The 16,472-nt window shown below is 43.0% G+C and overlaps 1 protein-coding gene across 1 annotated transcript in view; it reads right to left on the bottom strand.

Annotated features, from left to right (window-relative positions):
• Positions 1–16,472, bottom strand: part of COL23A1 (collagen type XXIII alpha 1 chain) — a 183,642-nt gene that overhangs the window by 44,658 nt on the left and 122,512 nt on the right. The window contains exon 3 of the mRNA XM_065643918.1: positions 7,387–7,431. Within this exon, the coding sequence (XP_065499990.1) occupies positions 7,387–7,431 (45 nt within the window). The remainder of the gene's footprint in view (positions 1–7,386; positions 7,432–16,472) is intronic.

Below are 16,472 nucleotides of genomic sequence, written 5' to 3'. Positions count from 1 at the left end.
TCCTGTGTCACCTCCATGTGGCCCCTGCCCGAGGGCTTTGCTGTGCTCAGAGGCAGCTGGTGGGTCAATATACGGTGCCTTAGGTCCAGGGGAAAAACCCGCCACATCTACAATAGGCTTTGGATACCGGTGCCAGAGTCTGAAAATGTGATTAAGGGCAGTAGAAAAAGAAAAAAAAAATCCCCCTATATTCTATTCTGCGCCGCCTGCCACACCGATTTCTGCAGCTTTCCCACCGCTCGCCCAGGCTGGTGCTACACAGAGGTGAACGCTGAGCCCCTAAATATAATGCAATCCACATTTCACTCCCGCTCACGAGGCAGCCTATAGCGCTCTGTTTGGGCCTTCTTCATGCTCTATTTCCTGCCTGATCAAAGCCAGAAACTAATCACAATTTAAAAAAAGAAAAAATGTGGGAAAAATTAAAATGGAGAGGAAAAATAACCCCAGCTTTATCTTATTCAAAAATAAAACATAAGAAGTATATTTCAAGCTAATGCCTCTTCAAGATTTTAAAAATTTCTTTAAAAATTAAAACATTGGAAAGTTGAAGAATAAAACCCAAGAAAAGCCTAAGAATGAGGACTGGAAGCAAGAAAGGACAGACAGAGCCTGCTGCCAAAAATTAGCCCATTAACCTGTGTTTGTTAGCTTAACGTGGTCGGCTCCGCACACAACCACGGCTGAACGCTTGGTTGGTGCGGAGGGGAGGAGACAACCTCCAAACTGCCCTCCATGCCCACAAGCCTATTTTCTTTAGTGCTAAAATTCACACAGGCTCTTAGCTCACTTTCCTGGGTTTAATTTCTTATGAACACAGAAGTCAGTGGCCCTAAGCCAATTTATTAACTGAGAATCATAAACCTGATTTATTAACTCACTTATGCCAAGCTACCCACAAAAGGCCTTTTGTAGTAAAGTCAGAACTAAGCCTCAAATAAGAAGCCGTCAGGAAATTATTTTAATATGGGATTTCAATCATGTACCAATTATAATCTCCTTGGAATTCATTGCCTTTCTCATTTTCTCAGCTACTGTTTTCTCCCAACACGTGCAGGCAAGTGCTCTTTTAAAATGCTTTCCTCTCAAATGCAGGAATCAAAGTGGGATGGGGAGGTCTGTATCTGCAACGTGGGATGCTCTGCATCCACATCAGTGGAGTTGTGCTCATCTTTAGCTGTGCTGTTGGCCAAATGGGGCTAGATAAATCTTCATTAAGGCGCGAAGTTAAACCTACTGAACCGATCTCTTCTCCTCCTAAGAACATAACTTTCTGCTTGTCGAACATGTTTTTCAAAAGCCTAGCCACAAGACACTTGTTGCCTATGGAAGAAAGTCAAATATTTCATAAGCCAAGGACAAAGAAGTTAATGGTGCACCCAGGGGCTGCCCCCACCTGGCCATCTCGGTGTGGACACACTGCACAAGACACATGCTCTTTCCCAAGAAATTTGGCAGAATTTACTGCTAATAATTTTGACTAGTGAGAATCAGTTCGAGAGATCGAAAGTAAGAATGAAACCACTTGGAAATTGTTACTATGATGAATAAAAGTTGGAAACGGCCTTTGTGTATTTAAAACTCCACAAAAAATAACTTGTGGGCTTATTTCAGAAGGAAGAGGAGGAAGACAACATGCAAACGTACAGGTTTTGGTCTACAATTTATTTACTTTTCCATGATCTCCAGCATACGTTACTGCTGTACTGCTGGGAGTGAACACCTAGTACCCGAGTCTGCAAGAGGTATTTGAAAACACTAAGGGATTCCTTAAGAACATGAACAGTTGTGCTAGGGGGGAGTGAAAATAGAAACTCATTAAAAATAAATGACCCAGGTTTTCTGATTGACTAATATTAATGTTATTTTGTATATCCATAGACCTAGCAGGTCACAGTGGCATCATCCCCAGCAGTACGCAAACACGTGGGAAATGAGAGGTCGTGGTCATTTATTTCCAAGTATTTCTGCAGAATTTTGGGGTAAGCTAGCATTTCTGTTTAATCTGTAAATAATTTATCGTGCAAGCTTTCCTGCCATGACAGGAGAGAGCACTGCCAAGCGGGGAAACAAAACCAGCAGGACTTTCCCAACAGCTCAGGAAGGGTCAGAGGGGACTCGGCTGCTGCCCTTAACGGGCAAAGTACCCATCCCCAAGGTAGCACACACATACATCTGTGGCCTCCTGAAGATGTAAAAAAATGATAATTTAAAACCCACATGTATATATGGACACATAAATATCTATATAAAAACATATGTGTATTTATACACACACACAATATGTATATACATACACACAGAGTTCTTAGTCCAGGATGCTATAAGGGGAGTAACTAAGTCATGGACAATGAGGAAGGAGGACAACTGCTACTGTCATAAGAAGTCACAGAGATCGGCTCTACATCAGGCTGAAAAAGATTATTTGTCACTGTCTGTTGACCTCAATAATTCCTATCTGTTCCCCAGTGCTGGTGTGCATGGGGAATACACTCTCCTAGCAGAGATGCTCACTATTGAGAGCAAATGGGGGACAGATCGGATTTTTCCTAAAGTTCAGAAGCCAAAGCGGTCCCTCAGATCAAGGGTATCGGTATGCGATTCCTCATGTGAGAAAGTCAGGGAGCAATGCAAATCTCCAAATAAATACAAAGTTCTGCATGATTTACCCACATATATGCATACATGGGTTTACCGAATAACACCAACAGTATATTTACAGTTGTCCACACAATCACATGGCCAAAAGGCCTTAACATGTAAAACATGGCGTTCAAGTACGTGTAGGGCTGGGAGACAAATAATGTTTCCCTGCATAGAAATTGATTCGCTTTTATTCCTTAAAAAGAGTTTTAGATTCTTCCCTATTCCAAATCAGGGTATTTCTGTAAACATAATAGCTGTAAAAAACAAACAAAAAAACACCCCCCAAAAAACCCAAACACAAAACTCCCCCAAAATCCAAAACCAGCCCCACAAAACAAAATAAACTTTGAATCAAAACTTTGTTAGAAGTTCAAATTAAAGAACAGTTGTAGTGCAATGTAAATTTGGAAAGAAGAAGCCATGGCAGGTGGGGCAGAAGACTGTTTCATTCCATTTCAACAATTTCAAAACATTTTCCCTACAACCATTTTTGAAAAGGAAAAATTTTGGAAACAAAACTTTTACTGCCAGAAATGGCAGTTTTGCCAAGTCAACATTTTCCAAGGAAATAACACTTCATGGAAAAATGCCCTTCCAGGCCTACCTGTAAGGGCAATTTTGTGCCTAAAATGACCAATGTTTCCTCCCTTTTGCTGAAGCTGTGCAGACTTGATGCGAATGGGCGCTGGGCAACGCCACAGCGATCGGCTTCGAGTGTTTGTATCTAGAACCAGCTCTTGCCCCTTGTGAGGAGAGCAGAAATGTACTCACAGACCTCCCAGACTTCTCATTTCAGGTGTATTTTCTCCTGGTTTTCCTTGAGGGATTTTGAGGTTCAGATCAGTTTTTGCTCAATCTTCAAGTCAGGGGAAGAAAGCAGCATGTCGTTACGAGAGACACGAGCATCATCTCCCACCACCTAGTTGTGCAGAGACTTTGAACCAATACCTTAACTAACTAAATTCCCAAATCCTGGATCCAATTACTCATTCACCCTTCAAGAACACCCCAGTATGGATCAGTCTTTACAAAAAGAAACATAAAGTCCCAGAGGAGCGCTGTGTGGCCATAGCCCATCCTGCTCACGCAGCACCAGCTGGCAGCAAGAGGGGAGGCAAAACCTCCCAGGTTCCCTGCAAAAATCCATGTTATTTCACAAATGCTCACTTACAAGAGTTGAACTGCATCCTCACTGGGACATATCACATTTAAAAAAATAAGCTAACATGACATTAAACCTGATTTTTGCCTTTAGCGTGGAAAGAGAACTGTATCTGAGACGTGCGGGCTGGCTGTCAGGACCAGTCCCAACAGCTAGTGCTGCAAAGCCTTCCTTCCACCTCATGCTCAGAGAAGGCTGCAAATCCCATGTAAGGTGGTATTAAAATGTGTTTTTCTTTTCATACGCCATCTCCATGGGTGGGTGCACATGGGTCTTCAATGCTGTGCTTGCCATCCAGTTGCACAAGAAACTACTGATGCTCGTGTGCAGGAATAAGGATGACAGGACCTGCGTGCTGGTGGCGGTGGGATGGGATGGAGCTTGGGAGAGGCTGCAGCGGAGATGGGTGCAGGCCATGCTGGGACCGACACGTCCCTAAGGAGGCTGCTGGTGTGGGCTTCCTGGCCTCATGGTAGCAACAGCAGAATAAATTGGTTTCTAAAAGTAACCTGTTCCACACCGGCAGCGCTCAGGTGACTGTCACTGCAGCCACTCCATCCCTGGGACACGTCTGCTGTTCCCCGGCTGCAGCCACGGCGGCGATTCCCAGGGGGCCAGATGGGCGCTGGAGTCACTAACACAGGCCGGATGGAGCCATTTGACTCAATTAGTGCTCGGTTTGTTCAGCTGGCCTGGCAGTGGCAGAAACGCTCCCCAGGTACCTGGGTCTTCCCGTTTGAGGCTGAGGAAGAGACGACAGCAGGGATGACCGTGCCACCACGGGAAGCTCAGGCTCCCGCCAGAGACACGAAGCATGAGGAAAGGCTGGGGTTCGGTGCAGCCTCCCCGGGGCAGAAATTACTGTTTATGCTTCTGTATAACAAAATAAACTAAACCAAGCCCAGAGGCAGAGCCCTGGTGGGACCCACCGCCTGCCCTCAGCAGCTCCCCAGGCGGGGGGATCAGGAGGCAGCAATAGTGGTTCACACCCACATTTTGGTCAATGCTTTCTGAAGCACATGCAGCCAGGCTTGCCCCACTTCCAAACAGCCTAAATAGTTATATTTTTTTTTTCCTAAAAGTGTTTTTAAATCAACTTTTTATGGTGTGGTGTCTTTCTATGGTAGAGAGCAGTTGTCTCAGCATGCTTTCAGGACAATGAATTCTTAGTTTAGAGAAACAGAGCTGTTGGATTATTATTGGTTTTTTTAAATTATACGAATCCAACACAGCAAGAGAAAAAAGTAAAATTCAGTCTTGGTTTAAATCAAAAGAGGACATGACTGAAAAGGGACAGAATGATCTCTAAAAGGTGTCTCTGTTTCTTTCTAAGAGACATATATTCAAGTTTCAGTATAAATCAGAAAAAGTTTTTCAACATTTCAACAATTGCCAGAAAAAAACATTCCTTTGGCAGGGCTGAGAACAGCGTTGAGCCTTCTGGCTCTACAACAGCATTTGTCTCAAGGTTGTAAAGCTATAACCACGCAGGGTCCCTGGGGATGGACACTATCATGCTACGCAAACAAAGTTTTATTCACGTTTATCAGCCGTAGCAAAGGAACAAGGACCTAGTTTATGTGTGGTCAGGTTCTCAAACAAATATAGAAATATATATTCAAGCTATCTATGAAAACAAACATCTGGCAGCTTGGCCAAAACCAATATACACAGGATGTCTGGTCTCTGCTTTTCTATCTGCAATACAGCGGAGCAATCTGCAGAGGCTGCATTGCATTAAATGGATTTTCCTCCACAACCGCAGAAAAATTCAAAGAAGATCATAAGTTGTTATTAATGATTTTTTTTAAAAGTTTATTTTTTAATGGTTGTTTTCCTGCTGGTCCTGCGTTGATTCCCTGGCAGCTTCCCACTTTGTCAGAGGGATGCTCAAGAAGCCCTTGCGGACGTGCTGCAGCACAAGAGCAACCATCGCTTTTCAGAGCTCTCACATGAAACAGAGAGAAGGCAGCGAAGGTCAAGGGCAGGCTCAAGCTCACTGTTATCTCCTAAATTTTTGTATGGGCTAGAGAGACACCTTGGAAAAAATTTACATAAATGCCTGCATATAAAACCCAAATTCATTGGCTGACCTCACCAGGTGCCCTTGGCTGAATGCTGTCCTCCCCTCTAAGTGCTTTAAAGAGCACAGTGATTTTTAAAAAACAATAAACAAATAAAAAGAATCAAAGCTACCTGGTGGCTATTCCCACAGCTCAGCTGGAGGAAAATGGGGTTTAATGAAGCCAGTTGGGGTCCATCACCACCCCCATGAGTGCATCATCCACTCCTTGGCCATGAATAACCCCTGATGCTTCAGGAGCAAAAATATCTCAGAAAACACGTGGTGCATTGTGAAATACCACCAATGGAAGAAAGAAGGGAAATACCTGCCTGCCTTCCATGGACATCAGTCCACAGCCCAAACCCCCTGATTTCCCTTCCCTGGAGTTAAAAAATCATTCAAATTATTGGTTAAGTTAGGCTGCCCTTTTTTAAAACCCAGCTGCATATTTGCTATAGCAACAAGCAGCACCGAACAGCCTCCTCGCTAAATAAAAATCTACGTGGTCCCTATTCATTCTCTCAACGTTCAAGAACCTAAGAGCTGAGGTGTGTGAAATATCACCTGCTGCTTTCCAACATGCAGAGGCAGCCGCAAACTCCATGTGGCTTTTGAGGTACACCCCTGTGCGACTGTTTGCCTTGGGAAGAGCAAAACTGACCACGTCTCCACCCTCTCCAACAGCACTACAGACCGAACAGCAGAGTGCAAACAGCACTTCCCAGCTGAAACGGGATCGGTGCTTTCCCATTTCACAAGCCAGGAAAAACGAAACAAACAAACGACAAAAGAAAAACCACACACACACCAAAAAAAAAAGAAAAAAAACACAAGCAAAAACCCCCACAACAAAAACCCCAAACTACCAGATAACAAAATTATAGAAGCATATAATTAGAATACATAATTAGCTTAAATAAAAATTCCCAGTGAGGCCGGTCTGCGGTTTCACCTGGTCCGAGGGCACCTCGAGCACTCAGGGGACATGCCCACGGCTGGTGGCTGAGGTTTGGTTTATCCCCAGCTCTGAAACGTGGACACCAAACAGCACAAGCATGGGACCCACAGGCAACGTATGGACGTGTCCATAGGCAGGAAACAAGCAGCGCACAGCTCTCGCCTAGCGCGGCTGCTGAGTTTCTATATTTTTGTGCTAATTCACAGTCCCACTTCACTGTTGGATGGGGTAAATAACAGGTCTGAACGCTACAAGGGGGAAATGGAAGGACTGATAAATATGTGACAACAGTGGGTGTTTTGAGGGTGTTTTTTTTTTTTGGTCTGAGTTTTGTTCTGGTGAGGTTTTTTTAATTTTTTTTTTTTTTTTTTTTTAGGGTTTGGGTTTATTTGGGGGATTTTATGAAAACCTTTATATCCAGCATGCAGGGATGCAGGAAGCCCCTGTTCCACAGCCCAGATGAAGGCGACCAGCATCATTATCGAAAGGTTCGCACTCAGCCCAATGACACCCACGGGGAGCCCAGCGACATGGCTGGGGCCAGGCGATGCTTACCAGGTTCTCCGCGCCGGCCCGGCTTCCCCCGCCTCCCCGGAGGGCCTGTGGAAAGCAGAGAGCACAGGGTTAGCCACATCCCACATCTTGCCCTTCGGATCCAGACCGCCTCGTGTCTTACCCCCTTTCCCAACAACCGAGAAAACAGCAGGCTGTACATCTTAAATACCACTTTTTTTTCCCCCCAGAACGCACCATTTTGGTGAAAAAGCTGAGGCCGGGTTCCTAGGCAAGCTGGGCAGCAGGTTTTGAAGTTACTAGCCTTGCCTGTGCGGTAGAGGGAACCAGGCCTTAAATGCTCCAAAATTCTGGAAAAAACTTCACAGAGTGGCTGGCGGTCCTGTGCACTCCATGCCCACCGCACATGGATGTTAGAGTCTTGCAAATCACAATGTTTAAAGTATTAAAATGGGAAACAGAAACCTTTTGCTACTAATCGTTATCCGAGCCAGAAAAAGATTTTGTGCAGGCTGCTAACATAGTCTAGGTCTCATTATACATTTATAATTTCAGATATGAAACTTGCTTGTATTCTTACCCTTCTGGATAGCAATGGCTCAGTGATTGATAAAATACCACAAATGACAAAATACTCTTAATCAAGAAAATAAGGCACTTAATACAAACATATGTGGGTGCTCTGGGGGAGCATTTGCTGGGTAACAGCAATGTTAACGACAAAAAGCAAGAGCTCACTTTTTATTTGTGAAACTACACTGCTTCCTCTCCTTTCTACTGCTTTATTTTTTTTCTTTTTAGCTTTAAGGCAAGAAGACAATAAACAAAGATCATTAAATACTACTGCACTCCTATCAAGATTTCCTTCTACATAAACATCTCCGTGTCCAAAAGCGTAATTGCATCTCCAGTCATGGCCTGGAGTTTTTCTCTTTGAATTTTGGACAAACTGTGCAGTGCTGCCTCCCCCTGGCCCATCTGCCCTCGCCAGGGCTGCAGCGGGAGCTCCAAACCCCACGGGCTCCTCTCGCTATGGTGGTGGCAACTTCCAGCCTAGCGTGCCCTCACAAGGGCTTGGTAGAAAACATCTATGGGTGAGAAAAAAAAAAAAAAAAGCATATCTTCAGCCTCTTTAATTCTTGAAATCAGGTAAATGATTACATTGCATTACACCCAGGAGGAACATTTACTCCCTCCACCGTTAATCCAAGGAAGGGAACCACGACTGATGAAGCACCTTTTCCTACATCAGAGACCAGACACAACCAAGTAATTAAAGCTAATCTACCTGTACCACCCTTTTGGCTAATTGTGGTGGTCTGAGCCCCGGGCAGAGCCTGAGCCCCCACAGCCCGAAACTTCAGCCTTGCTTAATCCTTCTGTGTCTGGAGATAGACTCCTCCTGGATGCATTCAATCTAGGGCAACTCCACAATGATTTTACTTTTTCTCTTCTGCTAGCAGGGATGAGAAAGCCCAGGGTTTCTCAGGAGAAGGAAATGTCCTAATGAAGCTGTAGGAGATGAAGGCAAAGGTTTTAAACAAGTGACTAATGAGCTGGTAGTGATGTTTCTAGGCAATTTAGAGGAGCGCTGATCTAAAAGGTGAATGCTGGAGCTCCCAACTAAAGCTTAGGTCGGAGACTTAACTGATGATGTGAGAAAACTGTGAGAAACCGAAGATCCTGCTTAAAAATAAACGCAATACTGATTTTAGTATTTTTTTTTTAATTTAAGGGATTTCTTAATACTTCACTCCAAAAGGGAAAACTTCACTATTGCCTACACTGGTACAAGTTTCCCAAAGAGACAGTAGATGCCCCATCCCTGGAAACACTCAAGGCCAGGCTGGACGGGGCTCTGAGCAACCTGATCTGGGTGAAGATGTCCCTGCTCATGGCAGGGGTGGCACTGGATGAGCATTGAAGGTCCCTTCCAACCAAAACTGTTCTATGATTCTATGATCTTTTCATTCTTTCCTTACAGTCTTCAAGAAAATCTGTAAGATGGGTGTAGCACATGAAATTACAAGTATAGCATGCTTGCGGAAACCATGAGATAAACCAAAGTTGAGAGGGAAAAAAAAAATCCATTATCATCTGTTTTACTTGCTGTTTAGATAAAAACAGATAAGAAAGATAACAGATAAGAGAGCAATTTGGTGGAAAAAAAAAAGTATTTTGGAAACATCTAGAATCCTGCTGTCATAATGGAACATGGAAACATCTCTGAGGAGAGTAAATATTTGTGTGGATTAAAAGGAAGAACATCCCACCCAGTATGCAGTTTGGGCACGACTTGCAAGTCACAGTCCTGTGGTGCAGATGTGGGTGAGTAGGACAGAGACCTCTCTGCTCCCCAGAGAGAGGACACGCAGGAGTCACCCTGGAGTCGTCTGCAACCTCGTCCTGTGCAGATGTGATTAAGACCATGATCTGCATGATTGGAAACGATTATTTTAGCCATTTCTAGCCTGTGCTGAGGGGTCAGCTTTGGATACTGCTAAAAGAGCTGGGCATGAAGTGAATCCGTATTACACCTCTCATTTCCAACGCCTCTAAGAGACTACAAAGGGAATTAAGGAGGCCTGGGAATTTGTTTGAAGATAAATGTTCACTGTAAACTGTTACCTAATGACTCCATCTCCTAAGACCTTGCAGCTTGATGCATGTTCAATATAATTAAGATTTATGTTGCATTAATGTCAATTGGGTAATAGCTGAGCCTTTTCTGCTAAGCATGCCAGCTCTCCTGTATCAGTTCTGGGAGTTCTTTATTTACATTGTTATGAAAGACAGTTTTGGAGAGGAGAATGAATACAAAGCATAAAACAGTCTATTTTTAAACAACTTGTCACGTTCAAGCTAAACAGCCCTAATCCAGGACAAAAAATGCAATTTCTGACAACACCGTTAAGCTTTCCAGTGAGATGATAGATTTAGTAACCCAAAGACAAAGGCAGAGAAAGAAACATATTGCTCTTTGGAAGCATTATAAGGAAGAGCTGATGGGTGTATCTAAAGAACAACTACGCAGAAACAAGGTTAAAAGTTCACAGTAAATAGTCTCGATTGACTTCGTGGTTCTGCAGGGTAGCAGCCGCTGATGTCATCTACTGTGGGTGAGTAAATGAAATATTAAAAATCAACAACACTTTATAGTTCATTTAAGATATTGTTAAGAGCAAAAACCAAGTACTTGTCCACAGTGCAGTAAATTACCTTGTTTGAACTAATTTTCCCATTGCAAATTGGATAACTGCAAATTGGGCTGCTCTATGAACTCTGTAATCCATCAATACCAGAAAAACAGGTCTATGGCACTACATGTGCTTCACTTCTTTTTATCCCTCATAATTAAATAAAATCTGGTCCTTGACCCATGTTCCCAGGCTTGGGAGGTTACAGTGCTGGCTCGTGACAATTCAGTTCAATGGGCACATTGCTGCCTGCCTCACTGCTGGGCATAATAGGATAAATCCATGTTCATCAAGAATAAGGTGAATCTAAAACACCAGCAAGACAGTCTGATACGACAACACAGCAAAACCTCACTGAAGACAGCCAATGCTTTTTAAATGTTTATCCAGTGAAGCACATTTTTACCCAAGAACTTGTGGCATCAGGCTTGCGCTATCTTTCCACTTATATTTCTCAGACACATCACCCTTTTCCACTGAGAACATACACACAAACATATTAACCATAAATCCGCACCCATCTCTTTCTTCAAGCCTATGGCTCTCAGGGACTTTTTTGGCATACATTGATACAAAGAACTAATTAAGAACAACATTCAAGTAAAACCTTTGGCCAAGTGAAATGAAGACCTATCTTACTGGATATCTTTAAATCAGAGGACTTTTTCACTCACAAGCATGACACAGTGAGCTGATCGCCTTGTGATCTCTTAATCATAAATGTTGAGCTTACTTATTTTCTAGATGAACTCGCATCTAACTCATCATGCTCTAACATGGGATTAAGTTCTACACCATTTTGGAGGGCCTACCTGCTCATGTGCCTGTGTTTTGTTGTTTTGTTGCGTGGTTTTGGGGGTTTTTTAGGGTTTTTTTGGTTTGTTTTTGATTGTTTGTTTTTTCTTTTGTGAGCTTGAAATGGTTTTGATTCTGTTTCCCCTTCTTCCCCTTTGGCACTTTTCAAGTTGCCTTCAAAATATCAATGTTTTTTCAGCTAAAAATAAGCCAACAAGAAGAGTAGCTCGAACAAATTGGTTGGTTCAGCGACTCTCAAAAAAAGTGTTGTTCTTTTTTTCATGTGGCTTCACTTAGAAGGAAGGAGATCTTCGCAGCAGCGTGCTGCAGGGTCTGGTATTGAGCACGAGGAAACCGCGGCCCCAGTCTCGCTGGCTGTTCCCGCACCAAGGCCAATTTACTTTCTTGTTCCCTGGGGAAAGGGTTTATGGTTCATGGGCAGAAGTCAGATTCTGAGATGCTTGCTCAGCTGATACTCATCAGCTACTCAAGTCAGGCCATGGGCTCTGAGACCACAAATCTAAGATTAAACAGTTCTGGGTCACAACACTTTGCATGAAACATTTTGGCTTTGGATTCCAAAGACCCGAACATTCAAAGTAAATACCAGATGCAGATGGGAAACATGTAGCACCTACAGTCTACAGAAGTTTTCCAAATAAAATGAAACAAAAAAACCTGTATTCATTTCAAATTTCGCCCCCGAAAGATCCCTGAAATCCTGGGCTATGTTTTGCGTTACTAGAAAAACCACTCAAAAAGCAACCGCTGGTTGCTAGCTGAGGAAAGCTCCTTGCAGTTCAATACGTGACCCCATTTCTTTCAAGATACAGAACAAGCAATATATTTTTTTTTCCTTCTTATACCTCCAGGCAGCCTTTCTGAGCGAAGATGCACACAAGCATCTTCCTCACAACATGTCAGGGACCTGCACTCAACCCTGGTGAAGAAAACTCCTGCTCTAGAAACCAAACGGGAATATTGCTATTATTGCTGGAATAATAAAGGGGCAACATTTAACATATGTTTTGGCTAAAGCACCTCAGCACTAAAGGTTTACCAGCCACAAACTCTCCTTCACCTACAGCTGAGCTAAAAATGAGGAATATCCAGCAAGAGGATGGGATGGGGTAGGATGGGATGGGGTAGGATGGGATGGGGTAGGATGGGATGGGGTGGGATGGGGTGCATAGGTGGGGGGCAGAGTCTTAAACCCTCCCAGCAAGATGGGGCAGAACAAATCCAAGTCCCAAATCCAACATTCACCAGCATTGACGAAACCTACACACAAAGTATAATAACTCAAAGTAGCACAACTCTTCAAGACCAGAAGCACATTTGGAGTGGTTAAGCATTTTTCTCAATTGTAGCTAACGGAAGCCCCTCTTCCCTTGGGTAAAGAAAAGTAAAAAATATATTCACGCTCATTCAAAGAGTGAAATGATATACATACACATACTGAAACCACTTGAAGTGCTGATTATGCTCCATTTAAAACAATTGAGACGGTGCTGCTTGCTCAGTACTTCAGATTTCCCCACACACACCCCCTGAAATAATTTTTTCTTTTTTTCTTTTCCCCCCACACCCAGAGACAGTTTCTTCAAACAGACAAGTGCATACAGCTCTTTTGTTTAGTCACGAGGGCACGAAGATAAACTGAATTTGAGATATAAATTAAGAAGTGACTGGAATAAAGCCACAATTGCACTTACATCAAACATGGGATTTTTTCCCCCCTCTTGTTATGGCTGGTCTGACTCGGGCCATTATCCAGATAATATGCTGGCACAGCTGCAGCACAGCGCCGGGCAGGAGCAGATGTATCTAGTATAGCCCCCCTCTATTTTTAAAACAAGAAGATTAATATTTTGGCAGCTGTGGGGGCTGCTATATGCAAGGTAGAAAGGTTTTTGTGGCAGATTTCAGTTTCCCACATCTGCACCGAGACAGCTGCTTCAGGACGAGCCCTGAACTGAGATGGTAACTTTGAGAGTCTTTCAGAAAATCTAAGTGTCTACCATAAACATACACACATATTCGGTTTTGTGTTTCTTTATGAGAACACTGACCACCTCTGTGCATCATATCGATATGCTCCTACTCACTAAAAACACCAAGAAAGGTTAAGAAAACATAAGCAAGTCACGGTCTCTTCTTTTCAGAGACTTACTGGTTAGGCGAGTCAGGCACAGTTTCGTGAACACGGAAAATGAACGGAGACTCCTGTTCCTGCTTTGGATACAAGCTAGAAAACCATCTGGTGATAGACTGAGGTGAACAGAAGTGATGCCAAACTCATACTGGAGTCCTCTGGTAGCATTTGACTAAAATTCATCGCTCTTACAGTATCTTCAGCACTAGGTAACTTCAAGCATCACTGCCAGGAACAGATGAGCAAACAGATACCTTCAAGGTCTGCTTTCTTAGCAAGCATTTATAAATTAGGCTTTTTCCCCCTGCTCAAATGATTGTTAATACGAAGCCACCTCTGCGAAGAAGCAAGAAGTCACCAGCAACCAAGTTGCATGGAGTTACTCAGCAGCTGGAGCCGAGCGTTGCTCTGCTGGAGTCACTATGTTTGCCCCTATGGAACACCAGCCTGCTTACAAACACAAGCGGCATATGCACATGTTTGCAACACCTCTACAGCCTGAGATAGTTGCATATTTCTTGCAGAAACACAATAATTTTCTTTTTTCCAAGAACTGTAAGACACTTCTGTAAGGTAAGCAAGATAACGAAGCACTTATTGCTTCCTTTGGCTTTCAGTTACAATCTCACATTTAAACAAGTTTGACATGTTGAATTACAAAATCTCTCATGAAACATTCAGATCTGACACAAAGTACTTGGGTTTTGATGAATTGCATTTTTGGAGCACGGAAGTACTCAAAGTTAATGTGTATTATCTACAATCAGAATTAGCCATTCCCGAGCCAGGATCCCACAGGAAAAAAAAAAAAAAATGTATCACAGAATCTCAGAATCACAGAATGTTAGGGATTGGAAGGGACCTCAAAAGATCATCTAGTCCAATCCCCAATATGCAAAGACTGCAAGAGAAGAGAAATCAGCAATTCAAGACTTTGAGAGCAGCTGAATAATGTGGTTTCTCGTATATCCAGAAAAGATCCCAGTAACTGTAGAGAAGTGTATACATTAGAGATTTTAAGCAAACAATCGCATACTTTGTATTTAAATGTTATTCTTGCACAAACACATTTGTGGATGTAGCCTATGGTTAATGCCCATTTTGGCAGGATTTTCCACTCTCTTTGTTTCTCAGCTTCCTAAAAAGGAGTGTGCAAGCTGCCATGTGCAAACCATAAAGCATCTGAGGGACAGGGCCAAGCTCATCGTAAGTGCAAGCCCACAGTGATCATGCTATATATCACCAACAGATTTCGCTTCCATGTTGCAAATCAAGTTTAACATAAAAATCTAAATTTTCCTGTTTCGAAGCTCATCCAACACTGCACTATTACATGTCACAATTTCAGCATCTTTAAAAGAGCTGTTAACTTCTTCCTCCTGTGGTCTTCAAAAGAAACTTCTTTTTTTGTTGTTTAATTCTCTCTCCCTCCCAAGTTTTCTGCATGCAGAAGGCATTTCCTCCACCTCTTTAAAAACTACCTTGTTTTCTACATATTGTCCCACAAGCAACATCCTTTTTATAAAGAGAGATCAGGAATAGCCTGTCAAACAAATAGGAAGTCAGCTTCTGGAGCCGTTTCTCTTTCCATTATCAGCATTAACCCTGCACTAGGGATTCACAATGCCATATGCTTCAAAAAAACAGAGTGAAAGCACATCTTAGTGAAACAAAACCCAAACAGCAAAATCCCTTCTGGGTGGGATATATACAGACAGAAATTGCCACAGCGAGGGATATTTTCTTCTACACGATGGTACCAGCAAGCTACCACCAGCGCACGCGCATCCCAGCAGATGCTGCAGATCAAGGAAAACAGGAGAATACAACATTAGGGAGTTAATTTTTGCTCCAAACTGACTACAGCAGCCATTTGGTGTTTGTGTGCTCCCAGCCAAGTCCAGCATAAATAAACAACAACGACTGATTTTGGAAAACTAATGGTATTATGCTGGTTTTGCTCCCAAAAAGCCTGCAGTCTCCAGTAAGCCCAACATGCAATGAGCCTGAAATTCAAGGCTACGCAAAACAAAAAATTAATCATGTCACTTTATCACGACACCAGTGTCACACAAATAAGTGTCTAAACTATGGATATTAACAAGTTTGTTTCAAAATAATTTTACCCAATATAAAATATCCAGCAAAACCACCACACTGCCTTCAACAGCTAAGTAACTGAAGGTGGACACAAGTGATCCTTCTCCAAACACCCCAAATGAAACTGGTGTGTGAATTCATATTGCCTTTAAATATCCAATGAAAAGTCCATATACGAAAGTAGATCATCTGCAAGCAGCCAGTTGCTAGGACAATTCAAAAAGAGACAAGAAAGTCCTCTCTTGCATACAGCTGTTGGAGGGGCTCCTGGAGCAGGGATGCTTCAGGATGCTGCATCTCACCCAGCACCACGTGGGATCAAGGAACATGCAGTTACCCCTGAAGTCAGGCAGCCATGGCCAATGGTTTCGGGAGAGGATTTTGCAAGACAAACCATGTTGCAGCACAGACTAGTACGGTAGATGATTATTGACTGCATTTTATTCAATTTACTGTTTGTCAGTCATAACACACACAAGACAAATGATCTTTTCGACAACGTAATTTAAAGGAGATGTGATTCATCCATCAGGAACTCCGCTCTCCCAGTAAATGGGTCAGTGGAACAATGCTGAGAGAGGTACTCTGAGCAGTACTGTTAAAATGCCACTCAGCACACAGGAAAGAGCTATTATTGACATCATTATGACGTTGCAGAGATTGGGAATTGTCCAAGGACAGTGGCAACAGATGCAAAATGATGCTGTTCATCATCAGGAAAACATCTTCCGGCTGGCCATTGGTGGGACGGAAGAGCAAACAGAAGAAACACAGATAACAGCACCATGTGAACGGAGTGGATGGTTTAACATATTTGGGAGACAGACCAGGTGACTTCAGGAATTTTTCCCATTTTCTGCACACACAAGTTTTTATGCTGT

Source organism: Caloenas nicobarica, chromosome 13 (genome assembly GCF_036013445.1).
Source record: "Caloenas nicobarica isolate bCalNic1 chromosome 13, bCalNic1.hap1, whole genome shotgun sequence".
In the NCBI taxonomy this organism is placed as follows: Eukaryota; Metazoa; Chordata; class Aves; order Columbiformes; family Columbidae; genus Caloenas; species Caloenas nicobarica.
This window is presented reverse-complemented; position numbering and strand designations above follow the sequence as displayed.